We start from the raw sequence: 16,533 nt of genomic DNA on the forward strand, positions 1-16,533 counted from the left end.
CAGAAGATCAACTGTTCTACATAGCCAACAAAGAGACAGGCATAGCTGGGGCCCATACGTGTGCCCATGGCTACGCCTTTGGTCTGGAGTAAGTGGGAGGATTCAAAGGAGAAATTGTTAAGGGTGAGTAACCGTTCGGCCAAACGAATGAGAGTGTCAGTGGAAGGGTACTATTGGGGACGTCTGGAGAGGAAAGAACGGAGGGCTTGGAGGCCCTGGTCATGGCGAATGGAAGTGTAGAGGGATTGGATATCCATGGTGAAGATAAGGCGTTGGGGGCCGGGGAAACGGAAGTCTTGGAGGAGGTGGAGGGCGTGGGTGGTGTCTCGAACGTATGTGGGGAGTTCCTGGACTAGGGGGGATAGGACAGTGTCAAGGTAGGTAGAGATGAGTTCAGTGGGGCAGGAGCATGCTGAGACAATGGGTCGGCCAGGGTGGTCAGGCTTGTGGATCTTGGGAAGGAGGTAGAATCGGGCAGTGCGGGGTTCCCGGACTATGAGGTTGGAAGCTGTGGGTGGGAGATCTCCTGAGGTGATGAGGTTCTGTATGGTCTGGGAGATGATGGTTTGGTGATGGGGGGTGGGGTCATGGTCGAGGGAGCAGTAGGAAGAGGTGTCCTCGAGTTGGCGTTTGGCTTCAGCGGTGTAGAGGACAGTGCGCCAGACTACCACTGCGCCCCCTTTATCTGCTGCCTTAATGGTGAGGTTGGGATTGGAGCAGAGGGATTGGAGGGCTGCGCGTTGTGAGGGTGAGAGGTTGGAGTGGGGGAGGGGGGACGACAGGTTGAGGCGGTTAATGTCCCGGCGGCAGTTGGAAATGAAGAGGTCGAGGGCAGGTAATAGGCCAGCACGGGGTGTCCAGGTGGATGCAGTGTGTTGGAGGTGGGCGAAGGGGTCCTCGGAAGGTGGGCGGGAGTCCTGCTTGTGAAAGTAAGCTCTGAGGCGGAGGCGACGGAAGAATTGTTTGATGTCACGTCGTGTATTAAATTCATTGATGCGTGGACGGAGTGGGATGGAGGTGAGTCCTTTGCTGAGGACTGATCGTTCGTCCTCAGTGAGTGGGAGGTCTGGGGGGATGGTGAAAACTCGGCAGGGCCGGGAGCTGGGATCTGGTGTGGGTGTGGAGCTGGGAGTGGGGTCGGAGCCAGTACCTGGAGTGGGTGTGATGGTGGGGGGAATGGGGGTGGAGGCATGAGCTGGGGTAATGTTGCCCTTGTGGTTCTGGGGTGTGGGGATAGTGACAGTGGGGTCTGTGGGGGGCGTGTCAGCAGAATGCAGGTGAGTGGCGCTGGTGGGGGCGGAAGTGGTGGTGATCATGGCAGTAGGGGTGGCGGATGTCACTGAGCGTGTGGCATCAGCGATGATGTGAGGGCTGGAAGTGGCTGTGGGAGTGGCCATGATGGGGGCGGAAGTGACATTACTCAGCGTGGGGGTGGTAGCTGCGTCAGCTGCATGGCTAATGGCGTTTCCGAGGCCAGGGGAATCTTCTGGAATGTTTGAGGAGCGCTGGTTATGGAGGTGGGTGGATAAAAGTTTGTTGTATTTGCAGTTTTTGATGTTTGAGATGGAATTGAAATACTGTTTGTTGAGAGTATGAATTCTCCTGAGGATGTAGTACAGAGTGGGTCCTTTGCAATTCTGAGAGAGTGTGGCCCTCAGCTGAGGCAGGACTGACTGGAGAGAGGTTAGGTGCCGGCGCATTGCTGCAAGCGTGGAGCGGAGGATCTTGAAGGAGAACTGTTGCTGGTGTTTTTGAATCTGTAGTCTGTACTGTTTGTCCTGTTCGGGTCCGAACTCTGCTGGTTTAAAGGTGGTCCGGAGTCCGTGTGGGATGAGTTGGTTACGGAGGCATGCACTGAGGAAGCAAATGTGGCTGTGGTACCGAGTTTGTTTCACAACATGGTTGAAGAGCTTCAGGGCAGAGGAAATGACCTGGGAGTTGCAGTGGGAGAGGGACTCCCTGAGATTCTTGTAGAGAGAGGAGGAAAACTTCTTCAAGGCAGGCATCCTTGCAAGAGGATTCACAGTAGAGTTAAAATCAACAAGGTAAAAACAATGATTGCAGATGCTGAAAACCAAATACTGGATTAGTGGTGCTGGAAGAGCACAGCAGTTCAGGCAGCATCCAACGAGCAGCGGAATCGACGTTTCGGGCAAAAGCCCTTCATCAGGAATAAAGGCAGTGAGCCTGAAGCGTGGAGAGATAAGCTAGAGGAGGGTGGGGGTGGGGAGAAAGTAGCATAGAGTACAATGGGTGAGTGGGGGAGGAGATGAAGGTGATAGGTCAAGGAGGAGAGGGTGGAGTGGATAGGTGGAAAAGAAGATAGGCAGGTCGGACAAGTCCGGACAAGTCAAGGAGACTCTTCACGCTTCAGGCTCACTGCCTTTATTCCTGATGAAGGGCTTTTGCCCGAAACGTCGATTTCGCTGCTCGTTGGATGCTGCCTGAACTGCTGTGCTCTTCCAGCACCACTAATCCAGTAGATTCAGAACAGATCTAGGCATCCACAAGGCATAGCAGCATTGTATTCAGGCATAATCTATCACATTGTTGACTGGCATTTCTATCACTTCCCATTACTGTCAAAGCAAGGAAACAACCTTGGTTCAAATGACAGTGCAAGAGAACTTGCCAGCAGCAATATCAAGGGTTAAAGTAAAGGTAAAGTTGCCATAGTCCTACCAGACCATAGGATAACTCTCTCATCAGGTGGATGATGTTCAACATGAGGCTCACCAGACCTCGGGTGAGGGGAGAGGTTGAGAAGGAAGTTCGCACATGCTAACCTCAGTCATATACCTAAAAGCAAGGAGCCATTCAGATGAAGCTGTGACGTAAGACTACAAGTGTGCTAAACAGCAGAAGCAGTATGTGATCAACAGAGCTAAGTGATCGCACAATTAACAGATAAGATCAGAGTTCTGCAGTCCTGCCATATCCAGATGTGAATGATGGTAAATAATGAAACAAGGTATAAGGGGTACTGTACCTTTAAGAGAGTTGAAAGCTAGCAAAAGGACTTAGAGAAGCACAGAGAGCCCAGAACAATGTAACAATGTAATGCTTGGTCAGAACAGCTAGCACTGGCTGGGTTGCTATGAGACAAAAACAAATTCAAATTCGGCCAATCAGTTAGAATTATGACCAAAGATACCAAACTCCAATCAAGTTTGAGTTTAGTATTTTGACAGTATTAAAACCAATGAAACGATCCAATGCTTTGGGGGTATAAAACTGGAAAAAAATTGAACAATTGGGGGAGAACTGCCAAGAGACCAACAGATGTAGGCTGCTAGTAAGAACTCTCCAAGAGGTACCTGTCTGGAGAAGGAGTTTGCATTGAAAAAAAAATCGATCCCAAAGAGAAGATTCGACAGCTGGCTGGTTTTGAAATTTTGAATTTTTCTGTAAATCTTAATCAGGAGTTTTATCAGACCAATACTGCGGGGGGGGGGGGGGGGGAGAGGTGAGGTGGGGGGGGAGGAGGGGGGGAGAGGAGAGGTGGGGGGGGGAGAGGTGAGGTGGGGGGTAGGAGAGGTGGGGGGTGGGAGAGGTGGGGGGGAGGAGAGGTGGGGTGGGAGGAGAGAGGTGGGGGGGAGGAGAGGTGGGGTGGGGGGGGAGGAGAGGTGGGGTGGGGGGTGGGAGAGGTGGGGTGGGGGGTGGGAGAGGTGGGGTGGGGGGTGGGAGAGGTGGGGTGGGGGGTGGGAGAGGTGGGGTGGGGAGGAGAGAGGTTGGGGGGGGAGAGGTGGGAGGTTGGGGGGGGAGAGAGGTGGGAGGTGGGGGGGGAGAGAGGTGGGAGGTGGGGGGGGAGAGAGGTGGGGGGGGAGGGGGAGAAGTGGGGGGGAGGGGGAGAAGAGGTGGGGGGGAGAGGTGGGGGGGGAGAGGTGGGGGGTGGGTGGGTAGAATGGTAAAAGATAGGTTTAGATAAGTAAGTTGTAAATAATTGTTAATTATTTTTCTCTGTTAGACTTAAAATAAAGTTGTTAATTTTTACTTTAAATACTGATTTTTGGGATAGTTTTTGCCTCTCAAATTTTCACAGATGACTGCATAGAGTAAATCTTTTCTGTGTTGTTGGTTTAAATTAGCAGAAGGGGGGGGCTTACCCCATGTTGTAACAGGGTTGAGAAACACATCAGATTTCTTTGACAGCACCAACAATTCCTATGGCTTAGAAGAATAGGAACAGCAGGCATGTAAGCCTGCCATCACTTACAAGTCCCCTTCCAAGTCATATCCTGATTTGCGGAGAGAGCAGCCTTGTTTCACTACCACTGAATTAAAATCTTGCACCACATTGCTGACTATAAGTACTGGAGATTATACTAAAAATTGCAACAAGCATACCACCAGTTTGGTTTACTTTATCCATTTCTGTGTATGGAATGTTTTTTGATGGTTTTACACATATAGGTATTAGCTATTTTCTCTTTATCTAGATGTTCAAAGAATAGAGTGTGCTAAAATCTGCCATTGTAATGTGAGATAAATATTGCCTGTTCTTTTGAATCAATCTTGTCTAGAACAAACAGTATGTGGCTGAAATTGCCCAGCTCAATAGCAAGAATGTACAGCTCAGCAATCAGAACTCACTATTCAGTGCCAAGGTAGAAGCTAATCAGCAGAGCATTCAGATGCTCAGTACAAGACTAGCTGAACTCTCCCAGCAGAAGGAAGAGGTGGTCAGTGTTACCAGACAACTGCAGAAGACTTCCAGCAGATTGGAGAAAGAGCATTTCCAACAGCAATCTGTATGGGAAAAAGAGAAAGAGCTCATGCAACAGGAACTGCAGGCAGCTAAGAAAAAGGTATGACATGTTTCTTCTTTGTTCCTTATGGGTCTTTTGAGATAAGATGGAACTTTGTGAGATTGTGAAAGCTCTATACAACGTCCCAAAGTGCTGTAAAGCTAATTAAGTACTTAGCAGTCACCATTCTAACATGGAGGAGTTTGCACACAGCAATCCCATAAATCTAATTGAATTACATGGCCAGGCCATAGGCTTTTAGTTAAAGTAAATTAGGTGATAAATGTTGACTAGAACAACTGAGAAAGACAAAACTTCTTCCATACTACACTGAGAGGTCAGCTAATCTAGATTGTGTGCTCAAGAATCTGAAATGGGACTTGAATCCTTAGTTTTTTAAAAAATAAGTTAAGAATAATTTATGGTGTGCATAAATCCACGTTGTGCATGCTGCGACAAGACTCCAGACCAATGTGAAAGTGGGTACAAGGCCTTGGCCAATGCCGAAATTAATCTAGATGCTCCCACCACAGGGACCTCTGTTTTTCACCATTTTTAAAGGGTTAAAAAATATATAAAAGTTTATATCTGATTATCTAAATGCAACCACAACTGGTTGACAATTTGGGATCACTCATAGTTTCAAATCCCAGAGGGAAGTGGGCCCAGGACCTGGGGGTTGGAGGGGTGGGGTAGGTGGTGCAACAAAGTGGGCCAGGAGATCCTCTATCCTTCCGTCGGTCTCCCTTCTTCTGCACCTCGCATGACCCCCACCCTACCCAGATGGGGACATGCACAGACGCGCACACATGTGCATACCTCCCCTCAGTCTTCCCTTTCCAGGATCCTGATCTCGCTCTCCCCAAGCCACGTTTCTGCAAAACTGTTTGCATGTACACATAGTGCAAATGCACTGATATCAACAAACTCATCCTAGTGATTGAGGCATTACACTAAGACCTCTGTAAGGCGAGCGTAAGAGATTCCACTAATGTGTAAAAGAGGTGAGGATTTCAACTAACCACTATTTATTTAGAAACAGGAGAGGAGAGGTCACACTGCTTGGAGTTTTTTATAGGCCTCCGCAAAGTTCCAGGGAGGTGGAAGAGAGGATTAGCAAAATCATTCTGGGTAGGAGTGAAAGGAACAGGGTGGTCATTATGGGGGACTTTAACTTCCCCAACATTGACTGGAAATGCTATAACTCCAGTATGTCGGATGGCTCAGTTTTTGTCCAATGTGTACAGGAAGGTTTCCTGACACAGTATGTCGAAGGGTCGACAAGAGGGGAGGCCACACTGGATCTGGTGCTTGGTAATGAACCAGGCCAGGTGTTTGATTTAGTTGTAGATGAGCACTTTGGAGAGAGTGTCCATAATTCAGTTATGTTTAGTTTAGTGATGGAAAGGGATAGGTACGTGCCACAGGTCGAGTTACCGGTAGCAAGGGCAAGTATAATGTGATTAGGCAAGAATTAGGATGCATAGAATGGGGTAGCAAAATGCAGGGGATACAGACAATGGAAATATGGAGCTATTTTAAGGAACAGATATTGCATGTCCTTGATAGGTATGTCCCTGTCAGGCAGGGAGGAAGTGATAAGGTAAGGGAACCATGGTTTACAACAAAAATTGCATCTCTTGTTACGAAGAAGAAGGAGGCTTATGTGTTGATGAGGCAAGATGGTTCAGATGAGGCAATGGAGAGTTACAGATCAACTAGGAAGGATTTAAAGAGAGCGTTAAGAAGAGCAAAGAGAGGACACAAGCAGTCTTTAGCCAACCCTAAAGCTTTCTATAGGTATGTGGGGAATAAAAGGATGACAAGGGTAGGAATAGGGCCAATCAAAGACAGAAGTGGGAAGTTGAGTGTGGACCCTGTGGAGATTGGAGAGGTGCCATACGAACATTTCTCATCGGTTTTCACTCATGAAAAGGAGAATATTGTAGAGGAGAAGAATGAGGTACGAGATTTTAGACTAGGAAGGAGCGAGGTTAGTTACAAACAGGTGTTATCAATTCTAGAAGGAGTGAAAGTAGACAAATCCCCTGGGCCGGATGGGATTTATCAGAGAGTTCTCTGGGAAGCTATGGAAGAGATAGCAGAGCCTTTGGCTTTGATATTTGAGTCGTCATTGTCTACATGTTTGGTACCAGAGGACTGGAGGATTGCAAATATTGTGCCCTTGTTCAAAAAGGTAATTATAGACCAGTGAGCCTTACTTCTGTTGTAGGAAAGGTTTTGGAAAGGATTATGAGAGATAAGATTTATGATCATCTAGCAAGCAACAATTTGATTTCAGATAGTCAACATGGTTTCGACAAGGGCAGGTCATGTCTCACAAACCTCACTGAGTTTTTTGAGAAGGTAACCAAGCATGTAGATGAGGGTAGGGCAGTTGATGTGGTAAACATGGACTTCAGTAAAGCCTTTGATAAGGTTCCACATGGTAGGCTGTTGGAGAAGATGCAGAGGCATGGAATTGAGGGTGATTTAGCAGTTTGGATTAGAAACTGGCTTTCTGAAAGAAGGCAGCGAGTGTCTTGGAGTCCATGTACATAGATCCCTGAAAGTTGCCACCCACGTGGATAATGCTGTTAAGAAGGCATACGGTGTGTTAGGTTTCATTCGTAAAGAGATTGAGTTCTGGAGCTGCAATATCATGCTGCAACTATACAAAACGCTGGTGCAGCGACACTTGGAATATTGTGTACAGTTCGGGTCCCTATATTTCGGGAAGGATGTGAAAGCATTGGAAAGGGTGCAGAGGAGATTTACCAGGATGTTGCCTGGTCTGGAGGGAAGGTCTTATGAGGAAAGGCTGAGAGACTTGAACCTGTTCTCATTGGCAAGAAGAAGGCTAAGAGGGGATTTGATAGAGACCTACAAGATGATCAGAGGATTAGATAGGGTAGACAGTGAAAGTCATTTTCCTAGGATGATGACGTCAGCGTGTATGAGGGGGCATAACTACAAATTGAGGGGTGATAGATTTAAGACAGACGTCAGAGGCAGGTTCTTTATACAAAGAGTGGTAAGGGTGTGGAATGCCCTACCTGCTAATGTAGTCAACTCAGCCACATTAAAGAGATTTAAACAATCCTTAGATGAGCATATGGATGATTTTGGGATAGTGTAGGGGGGGGCGAGCTGAGAATCGTTCATGGGTCGGCACAACATAGAGGGCCGAAGGGCCTGTTCTCCGCTGTATTGTTCTATGTTGTATGTTCTACTTTTCAGCCATTGCCACTAAAACAAATTATCGGGTCATTAGACCTGTGTTTATAGATCCTTGCTATGTCTTAATTGCTGCCATGTTACCTTACGTTACAAGAGTGAATATATTTTTAAATTATTTCTTACTGTAAAACATCTTTCAACAGCCTAAAGTCATGAAGGCTGCCATAAAATGCAAATTCATTCTTTTTGTTACTTAATTAGTTACTACTGAATTCTATTGAAATGTCCTTTTTTTTAGCCTTTTACAACAGTTTCATTGTATGATTCACCGATATTTGCTTTTACAATGCCTATAATTGCAAGAAATTTCCATTAAGTTCCTTAGGATGTTATTTTTGCATATTTGGCTTTGTGTAGTATCTGGTTTGATGAGGGATGTTACTTTTAGTGAAATGCTTAGGGGACACACCAACTCACTACAACTCTTTCCTTCACTCATCCCCAAACTGTCCCCTTTGTCACTGTGAAGCAGGTGGGATTTTGTGTCTACTTTTTGCAGCCCATACCTTTACATTACTTCTCCTCTTGTCACTATATAATCTGTTAACATGCAGATGTGTAGGTGGTCTAGTAACAATGATGTAGAAGATTTGGACAAATGAGCCACAGTTGTGACCTCAGTTGTATATCGTAATAGTTTAAGATTTTTAGTTCTGTTCTAAAATTCCAGAATAAAGTTCTGGTATCAGTAAAAGAGACATGAAACTGTTAGGCTTTTGTTAAAGAAAGACCCAACTAATTTACTCATGGCCGTTGTAGAAAAAACACCGTCATCCTTACCTGATCTTGTTTACGTGTAACTCCAACCCCGCACCAACTTGCTTAACTCTTAATGACCTTCTGAAATAGCCTACCAACTCCCACCAATTAGATTACCATTTCCTTGGGGGCAACTAAGAATGAGCACCACCTGAGAATAGTAGTGAGATGTGTATCTAATTTTATAGTTACAAATGTGCAACAGTACGATTTGTTCCCTTTTAATTTCTCTGCTAAGTGCCCCTTTTACAATAGTGTATTTAAGGAAATAGTGATTGTATTTCATTAACAGCTAATCGATTTTCAAACATACATTGAAATGTACCTCTGTTTGAGTTTCTTGCTCAGCTTGCTGGGAATTCCACATGCACTTACATTGTGGTTTTAAAGGCTAAGACTTAGTCATTTTTCACTATCCCAGAACCAAACTTTCTGTACTTAAAACCAGCATAATCTGTGTTCCTGAGATAATATCTCTTCTTAATATTAAGATCATACCTGGTTCTGACAATTCTTGTGGATTAAGAGACCATTTGGTTGATACCAAGTGATAAATAACATGTTTATTAGTATTTAGCCATGATTGACAAGGTGGGCATTTATTACCTATCTGCAGTTGTCTGAGAAGGTGGTAGTGGGTCACCTTCTCAAACGGTGACTACAAAACAACATGATCATTTATGAGGGTATTTAGCTGTCATCTTAGTTGATGTAGCCGGTCAAAAGAAGGAATAGGAATTCGCACATGCTTGGTGGGCTGAAGGGCTTGTTCCTGTACTGTATTGTATTGTATGTAGGACTGGAGTCACATGTAGGCTACAATGGATAAGGAAGGCACATTTCCTTAGTAAAGAGCCTCAGTGAAGATGGGTTTTCACAACAATTTATGACAAGGTTAAATTCATGTTCACGTTCTTAAAAGAAGATTGGATAAAAATTCCTAGCCGCCTTCCATTAGTCTAGTCCCCTGGAATCCTAGTTCAGTAATATAGTCATTAAATTTATATATCCATTTCACACAACTCCTCATTATTATTATTATTATTATTATTATTATTATATTTTGTCATCTTTGTCTTATTTTATTCTCCTATTGCAGTGAGATTTTGTCCAAATTTTCCTATTGCCAATGTTATTTAGTTTCTTGCCTAACAATGCCTCCTTGCAAATTGTTTGAGATAGGAAAACTTGGTTAGTTTTGAATGTCAAGCCATTCTTGACCGGTGCCAATAAGTTAACACGTAAGTTAGTAAAACAGAAACAATTTCATTTGCCTTCTCCCTCAAGTCACAGCCAACAGTCATGTCCATCACCTGGTCAGTGACCTCTAGATTTCTGTAGCTTGTGTAGGCCCCTTTCCATTTGTTATGATCCACATTATGGCAGACCAACAGTCAAGGTTTTGTTTAAGCAATGTCAAGGTTAATTTATTTACAAGTTATTCACTGAAGATTCCTTGAGGATAAAGTTATTAATAAGTAATTGCAAATATCAAGGGTAACATAAGTACCGATGAGATAAAATATTATTTTCAACAATAAGTCCCAGTTAGTCTTTGTTGTATATCATTGGGGCCCTTTACTGGAGTTGCTTATTGCTTCTTACTTACAGTAGAAGACAGATCCAGCAGCTGTGATTGAATTGAATTTATTGTCACATGTACAGAGGCACAGTGATCTGCCTTGTCTTGGGAGCAATACAGGCAGATCACATAGTTAAGTAGCATGGATACATAAATAATAGGTAAACAGCGGCAAAAACCAAAACACGGGTTTAGGCAAATGCTAAGAGTTTGTGAGTCCATTCAGTACTTTAACAACAGGAGGGTAGAAACTGATTCGAAACAGGCTGGTGCGTGTGTTGAGGCTTCTGTACCTTGGTTGAATAGATTTTTATTAAAGGTAGGTTCCTCAGAATAGTAGATTTTGTGGGAGAGAGGGGAAGCCTCCTAGCTTCCAGTTAAAGGGTGATTTCGATAATATTATGCTCCCAATATGGGGCATCATTTGATTGCTTCCGTACAGCAGCCCTAATTCTCTGGAACAAACTCTGTCAATTGTTCAGTGAAAGAATCCGTTCTACATTTGTCTTGCAACTAAAACATTTCTCTCTTGAAATGTACTTCTCTAACATCTGTAGTGGCAACTGAGAGACAAAACTGTTTTCCAAATTTGGCTTTGAAGAAGTAAATGTGCAAGTAAGAGACCTTTTGAATCTGATTCTGTCTACTCTCTACGATAATAAAGGTGAATTCAGATTGAGTTGAGACAGTTAAAACTATGAAGGATTTTATAGGATAGATGTAGTTCACGTTTTTCCACTTTTGAGGGAGTCCAAGACTATGGGTCATAAATATAGAATGGTCACTATTAAAGCCAATAAGGAATTAGAGTCATAAAGTTATGCAGCACAGAAACAGGACCTTTGGCCCAACTTGTCCATGCTGACTAGGTTTCCTAAACCGAACTAGTCCCATTTGCCTGAATTTGGCCCATATTTCTCTACACCTTTCCTATCCATGTACCTGTCCAAATGTCATTTAAATCTTGTATTTGTACTTGTCTCTATCAACTTTCTTTGGCAGCACATTCCATATATGCATCACCCTCTATGTGGGAAAAAGTTGCCCCTCAGGTCCCTTTTAAATCTTTCTCCTCTCACTTTAAACCTATGACCTCTAGTTTGGACTCCCTAATCTGGGGAAAAGAACTTGGCTATTCACCTTATCTGTGGACCTCATGATTTTATAAACCTCTATAAAGTCATCCCTTAGCATCCTACATCCAGGGAAAATAGCCTCAGCTTATCCAGCTACTCCTTATAACACAAGCCTTCCAGACTTGGTAACATAATGTAAATCTTTTTTGCACCCTTGTCAGCTTAATAACATCCTAGTTATCCGGGGTGGAGTGAGAATGTGGAACATGTACCATATGAAGTGGTTAAATGAAATAACTCCAGGGAAAGCCAGATAAGCATGACGGAAAAAGGAATAGAAATTTTTCTAACTCATTCAGGGAATATGCACTTGGCTGACCACACCAGCACTTATTGCCTTTGAGAAAGTGGTGGTAAGCTGCCTTCTTAAACTGCTGTGGTCTATTTTACGTAGGTATACCAACAATGCCCCTGGGGAGTGAGTTCTAGGATTTTGACCCAGCAACTTTGAAGGTGCAGCAGTTATAGTTCCAATTTTGAGTAATCCAAGATGGGGGACAAGAATAAAATTATGGCTTAAGAGCTGCTTTTTTTTTTGAAAGCATTTTCAGTTGTTGGAGCTGATTTCCTCAATTGTTTGGAGCAGGAATTACGGTTTTATAGGCTGTTATAAACTTTGAATCACAATCCCATACCAATAACATTTTTTAAAAAAGGAGGTAGAAAGCAGATACCACATGAGGGGCAATAAAACAGAGAAGTAAACCTGCACAGCCATGTGACCCAGTAGTGAACCTGTATAGCTGTGTGACCAAGCAGTGACTGCTTCAGTTGTTTTAGTTTCAAGAATCGCTGGACATTGGAGTTCTAAGTAAACAAACAGTGAAATTCACAGCTAACCTTCCAGAAACCTGCGTGGGAGCTCAGCATGAGAGCAGCTAAGTGGGTTATTTTTAAAGTGTAACCTCTGTATTTTCTTGTAAATCTACAGTGGTAAGTAGAGTGATTTTTAAAATTAGATTATATGTTTAATTGAGATCTGTCTCCTGATTAAACTTTCAAAGTATTAAACATAGATATTAAGTTATCCTGAAGCAATGATTTTGGAGCAGTAAGACTGTGTTATTTTCTTGGACTGTAGGTTGTTAAGGTGCAAAGATGGCCTTGAGTAAAATGATGTGCTCTTCCTGTCAGATGTGGAGGGTTAGGGAGAGTTTCTGTGTTACTGATGATTATGTTTGTAGGAAGTGTGTTCGGTTGCGAATCCTATCAGATCGCATAGATCGGTTGGAGCAGCACTTACAGGCAATGAGGGATTTACAGGAGTCTGGGAGTGATGATGGCAGTTCAGGAAGGGAGACAAACCGCAGATACAGACAGGTAGATGGCTTGTAAGAGGAGTGGTCAGATCATGCAGGCGTCTCCTGTCTCCCCATGTCAAACAAGTATGCTGTTTTGGAAAATGTAGGACTCTCGGGGCTATGTAGCACTGACAACCAGGTTTCTGGTACCGAGACTGGTAAAAATATAATGAGGAGTACATCAGGATCCAAGCAATTCATTATGATAAGGGACTCTTTAATCAGAGGCACATATAAAGGTTTCTGTGGCTGACAATGAGATATCAGAATGGTGCCAGAATCAGGGATGTCTTGGTGGGGGTGCAGAATATCCTGAAAGAGATGGACCAGCAGGTAGTCATTGTACACATTGGAACTAATGACATAGGTTGAGAGAAAGACAAGTTTTTTTGAAGAAGTAATGAAGAGGTTTGATGAGGGTATGTTGCTGAACAAAGAGATTTTGGAGTGCAGGTTCATAGTTCCTTGGAAGTGGCATCGCAGGAAGGTAGGATAGTGAAGAAGGCATTTGGTATGGTTGCCTTTGTTGGTGAGGGCATTGTTATAGGAGTTGGAAGGTCAAGTTGCGGCTGTACAGGATGTTGTTTAGGCCACTTTTGGAATACTGCATGCAATTCTGGTCTCCCTGCTATAGGAAGGAGATTGTGAAACTTGAAAGGTAGCTGTAAAATGACTAGAGAAGTTGAGTTTTTGGTCAAGAATAAGAAGGAAGCATGTATTAGATATAGACAGCAGGGATCAAGTGACTGCCTAGAAGAGTATAAAGGCAGTAGGATACTGAGGAGAAAATTCAGGAGAGCAAAAAGGGGACATGAGATGCTTTTGGCAGATAGGGTTATGGAGAATCCAAGGAGATTCCACAAATACATTAAGGACTAAAGAGTAACTAGGGAGAGAATAGGGCCCCTTAAAGATCAACAAGCCCTCCTATGTGTGGAACTGCAGGAGATGGGGGAGATATTAAACAAGTATTTTGTATCAATGTTTACTGTGAAGTAGTATATGGAAGATAAGAGGACATAGCAAAATAAATAGCAATATCTTGAAAAATGTCCATATTACAGAGAAGGAAGTGCTGGATGCTTTAAACACGAACAGGTGAATAAATGCCGAGGATCTAATCATGTGTACCCTAGAACTCTGTGAGAGGCTAATGAAGTGATTGATGGGCCCTTTGCTAAGATATTTGTATCGTTGATAGCTACAGGAGAGGTGCCAGAAGACTGGAGGTTGGCTAACATGGTGCCACTATTTCAAAAAGGTGGTAAGGAAAAACCAGGGAACTACAGACCAGTTAGCCTGACATCAGTTTGGGCATGAAAATGTGTTGCTGGAAAAGCGCAGCAGGTCAGGCAGCATCCAAGGAGCAGGAGAATCGACGTTTCGGGCATGAGCCCTTCTTCCTGAAGAAGGGCTCCTGCCCGAAACGTCGATTCTCCTGCTCCTTGGATGCTGCCTGACCTGCTGCGCTTTTCCAGCAACACATTTTCATCTCTGATCTCCAGCATCTGCAGTCCTCACTTTCTCCTATCAGTTTGGGCATGTTTTTTGAGGGAATCCTGAGGGACAGGATTTACATCTATTTGGAAAGGCAAGGACTGATTAGGGATAGGCAACATGGCTTTTTGTGTGGGAAATAGTGTCTCACTAACTTGATCGAGTTTTTGAAGAAGTAATGAAAGTTCTGGGGAGTGTTGCTTAACAAAGAAACCTTGGAGTGTAGGTTCATAGTTTCTTGAAAGTGGAGTTGCAGGTAGACAGGATGGTGAAGAAGGCGTTGAGTAAGCTTGCCTTTGCTGGTCAGTGCATAGAGTGAAGTAGTTGGGAGGTCATGTTGTGGCTGCACAGGACATTGGTTAGGCCACTTTTGGAATACTGCATGTAATTCTGGTCTCCCTGCTATAGGAAGAATGTTGTGAAACTTGAAAGGGTTCAGAAAAGATTTACAAACATGTTGCCAGGGTTGGAGGGTTTGAGCTATAGGGAGAGGCTGAATAGTCTGGGGATATTTTCCCTGGAGCGTCAGAGTCCAAGTGGTTTTCCCCATGGTAGCAGAATCCAAAACTAGAGAGCTTAGGTTTAAGGTGAGAGGGAAAAACTTAACTGGACGTAAGGGGCAACATTTTCATACACAGGGTGGTGCATGTACGGAATGAAATGCCTGAAGAAATGGTGGAGTCTGATACAATTACAATATTTAAAAGGCATCTGGATGGGTATATGAGTAGGAAAGATTTACAAGAATATGGGCCAAATGCTGGCAAATGGGAGTAGACTTATTTAGGCTGTCTGGTCAGCATAGATGAGTTGGACCGAAGGGTGTGTTTCCATGACTCTAAGTGAGGGTGTTTTGAAGCTTTGAGAAGAACTTGTGAATGATGGTGTTCCCATGGATCTGCTAACCTTGTCCTTTTAGATAGTTGAGAGTTTGGAATGTGCTGTCTGAAGCACTCTTGGTCAATTTCTGTACTGCATCTTGAGGATGGTACCTGTTGCTGCTTCTGAGCATCAGTGGTGGTGGATGGGGTGCCAATCAGGTGGGCTATTTGGAATGGTGTCAATCTTCTTAAATACTGTTACAGTTGCATCCATCCAGGCAAGTGGAGAGTATTCCATAATACTCCCGATTTGGGCCTTGTAGATGGAGGACCGGCTTTGGGGAGTTAGGAGGTGAATTACTTGCTCCAGCATCCTGAGCTCCTCATCTGCTCTTGCAGCCGTGGTATTTATATGCCTAGTTCAGTTCAGTTTCTGGTCAACGGTAAACCCCAGGATGTTTGTAGTGGAAAATTCAGTGATTCCAACACTACTGAATGTCATGGGATGATGGTTTGATCCTTTCTTATTGGAGGTGGTCATTGTCTGGTACTTGAGTAATGGGAATGTTACTTGCTACTTGTCAGCCCAAGCCTGAATCTTGCCCAGGTTTCACTGCATTTTGCTATGGACTGTTTCAGCATATGAGGAGTTGAAGATTGTGCGATCATCAGCAAACATCCCCATTTCGTATTATATGATATAGGGACAGTCATTGATAAGCAGCCGAAGATGGTTGTGCCTAACACACTGTCGTGAGGAACCCCTGCATTGATGTCCTGGAATTAAGATCACTGACTTCCAGCAACTATAACCATTATCCTTGAATAGAAAGTTTTCTCATTAATTCCTATTGACCCTAATTTTGCTTGGGTAACTTTATGCTACATTCAGTCACATATGACTGCTTGGGCAAGATGAATTAAGGGAAAAGACTTGTGTGAAACATAAACTTTAGCACCGACATATTGGGATGAATGCCCTATGACCATGCTGTAAATTCTGTTTATATTAAGGTGAGGTCCAATTTGCACACAATTGAGAAATTCATAAAGTTTGATTTGTAACTTTCCAGTATGTACAAACGGTCAATTTATGCTTTTAAAGTGTAACTTGCAATACCAATGAACTATGTATCTCTTATTTAAGAAAAGTAAATTCAACTGTGTATTGAATGCTCCATGGTATTTCATTTGCTTTAAAGTTTTGAGTTGTAAGAGGTCCTGAGAAAGGTGGCACAGTGGTTAGCACTGCTGCCTCACAGCGCCAGAAACCTGGGTTCAATTCCCGCCTCAGGCGGCTGACTGTGTGGAGTTTGCATGTTCTCCCCATGTCTGCATGGGTTTCCTCTGGGTGCTCCGGTTTCCTCCCACAGTCCAAAGATGTGCAGGTCAGGTGAATTGGCCATGCTAAATTGCCCGTAGTGTTAGGTAAGGGGTAGATGTAGGGGT

The 16,533-nt window shown here is 43.8% G+C and overlaps 1 protein-coding gene across 4 annotated transcripts in view; it reads left to right on the top strand.

Moving 5' to 3' along the window:
* Positions 1–16,533, top strand: part of ninl (ninein-like) — a 157,668-nt gene that overhangs the window by 126,396 nt on the left and 14,739 nt on the right. For all 4 annotated transcript variants that reach the window (XM_072581295.1, XM_072581297.1, XM_072581296.1 and 1 more), the window contains one exon: positions 4,524–4,808. In XM_072581295.1, coding sequence (XP_072437396.1) covers positions 4,524–4,808 — 285 coding nt within the window. The remainder of the gene's footprint in view (positions 1–4,523; positions 4,809–16,533) is intronic.

Source organism: Chiloscyllium punctatum, chromosome 11 (genome assembly GCF_047496795.1).
Source record: "Chiloscyllium punctatum isolate Juve2018m chromosome 11, sChiPun1.3, whole genome shotgun sequence".
Taxonomy (NCBI): Eukaryota; Metazoa; Chordata; class Chondrichthyes; order Orectolobiformes; family Hemiscylliidae; genus Chiloscyllium; species Chiloscyllium punctatum.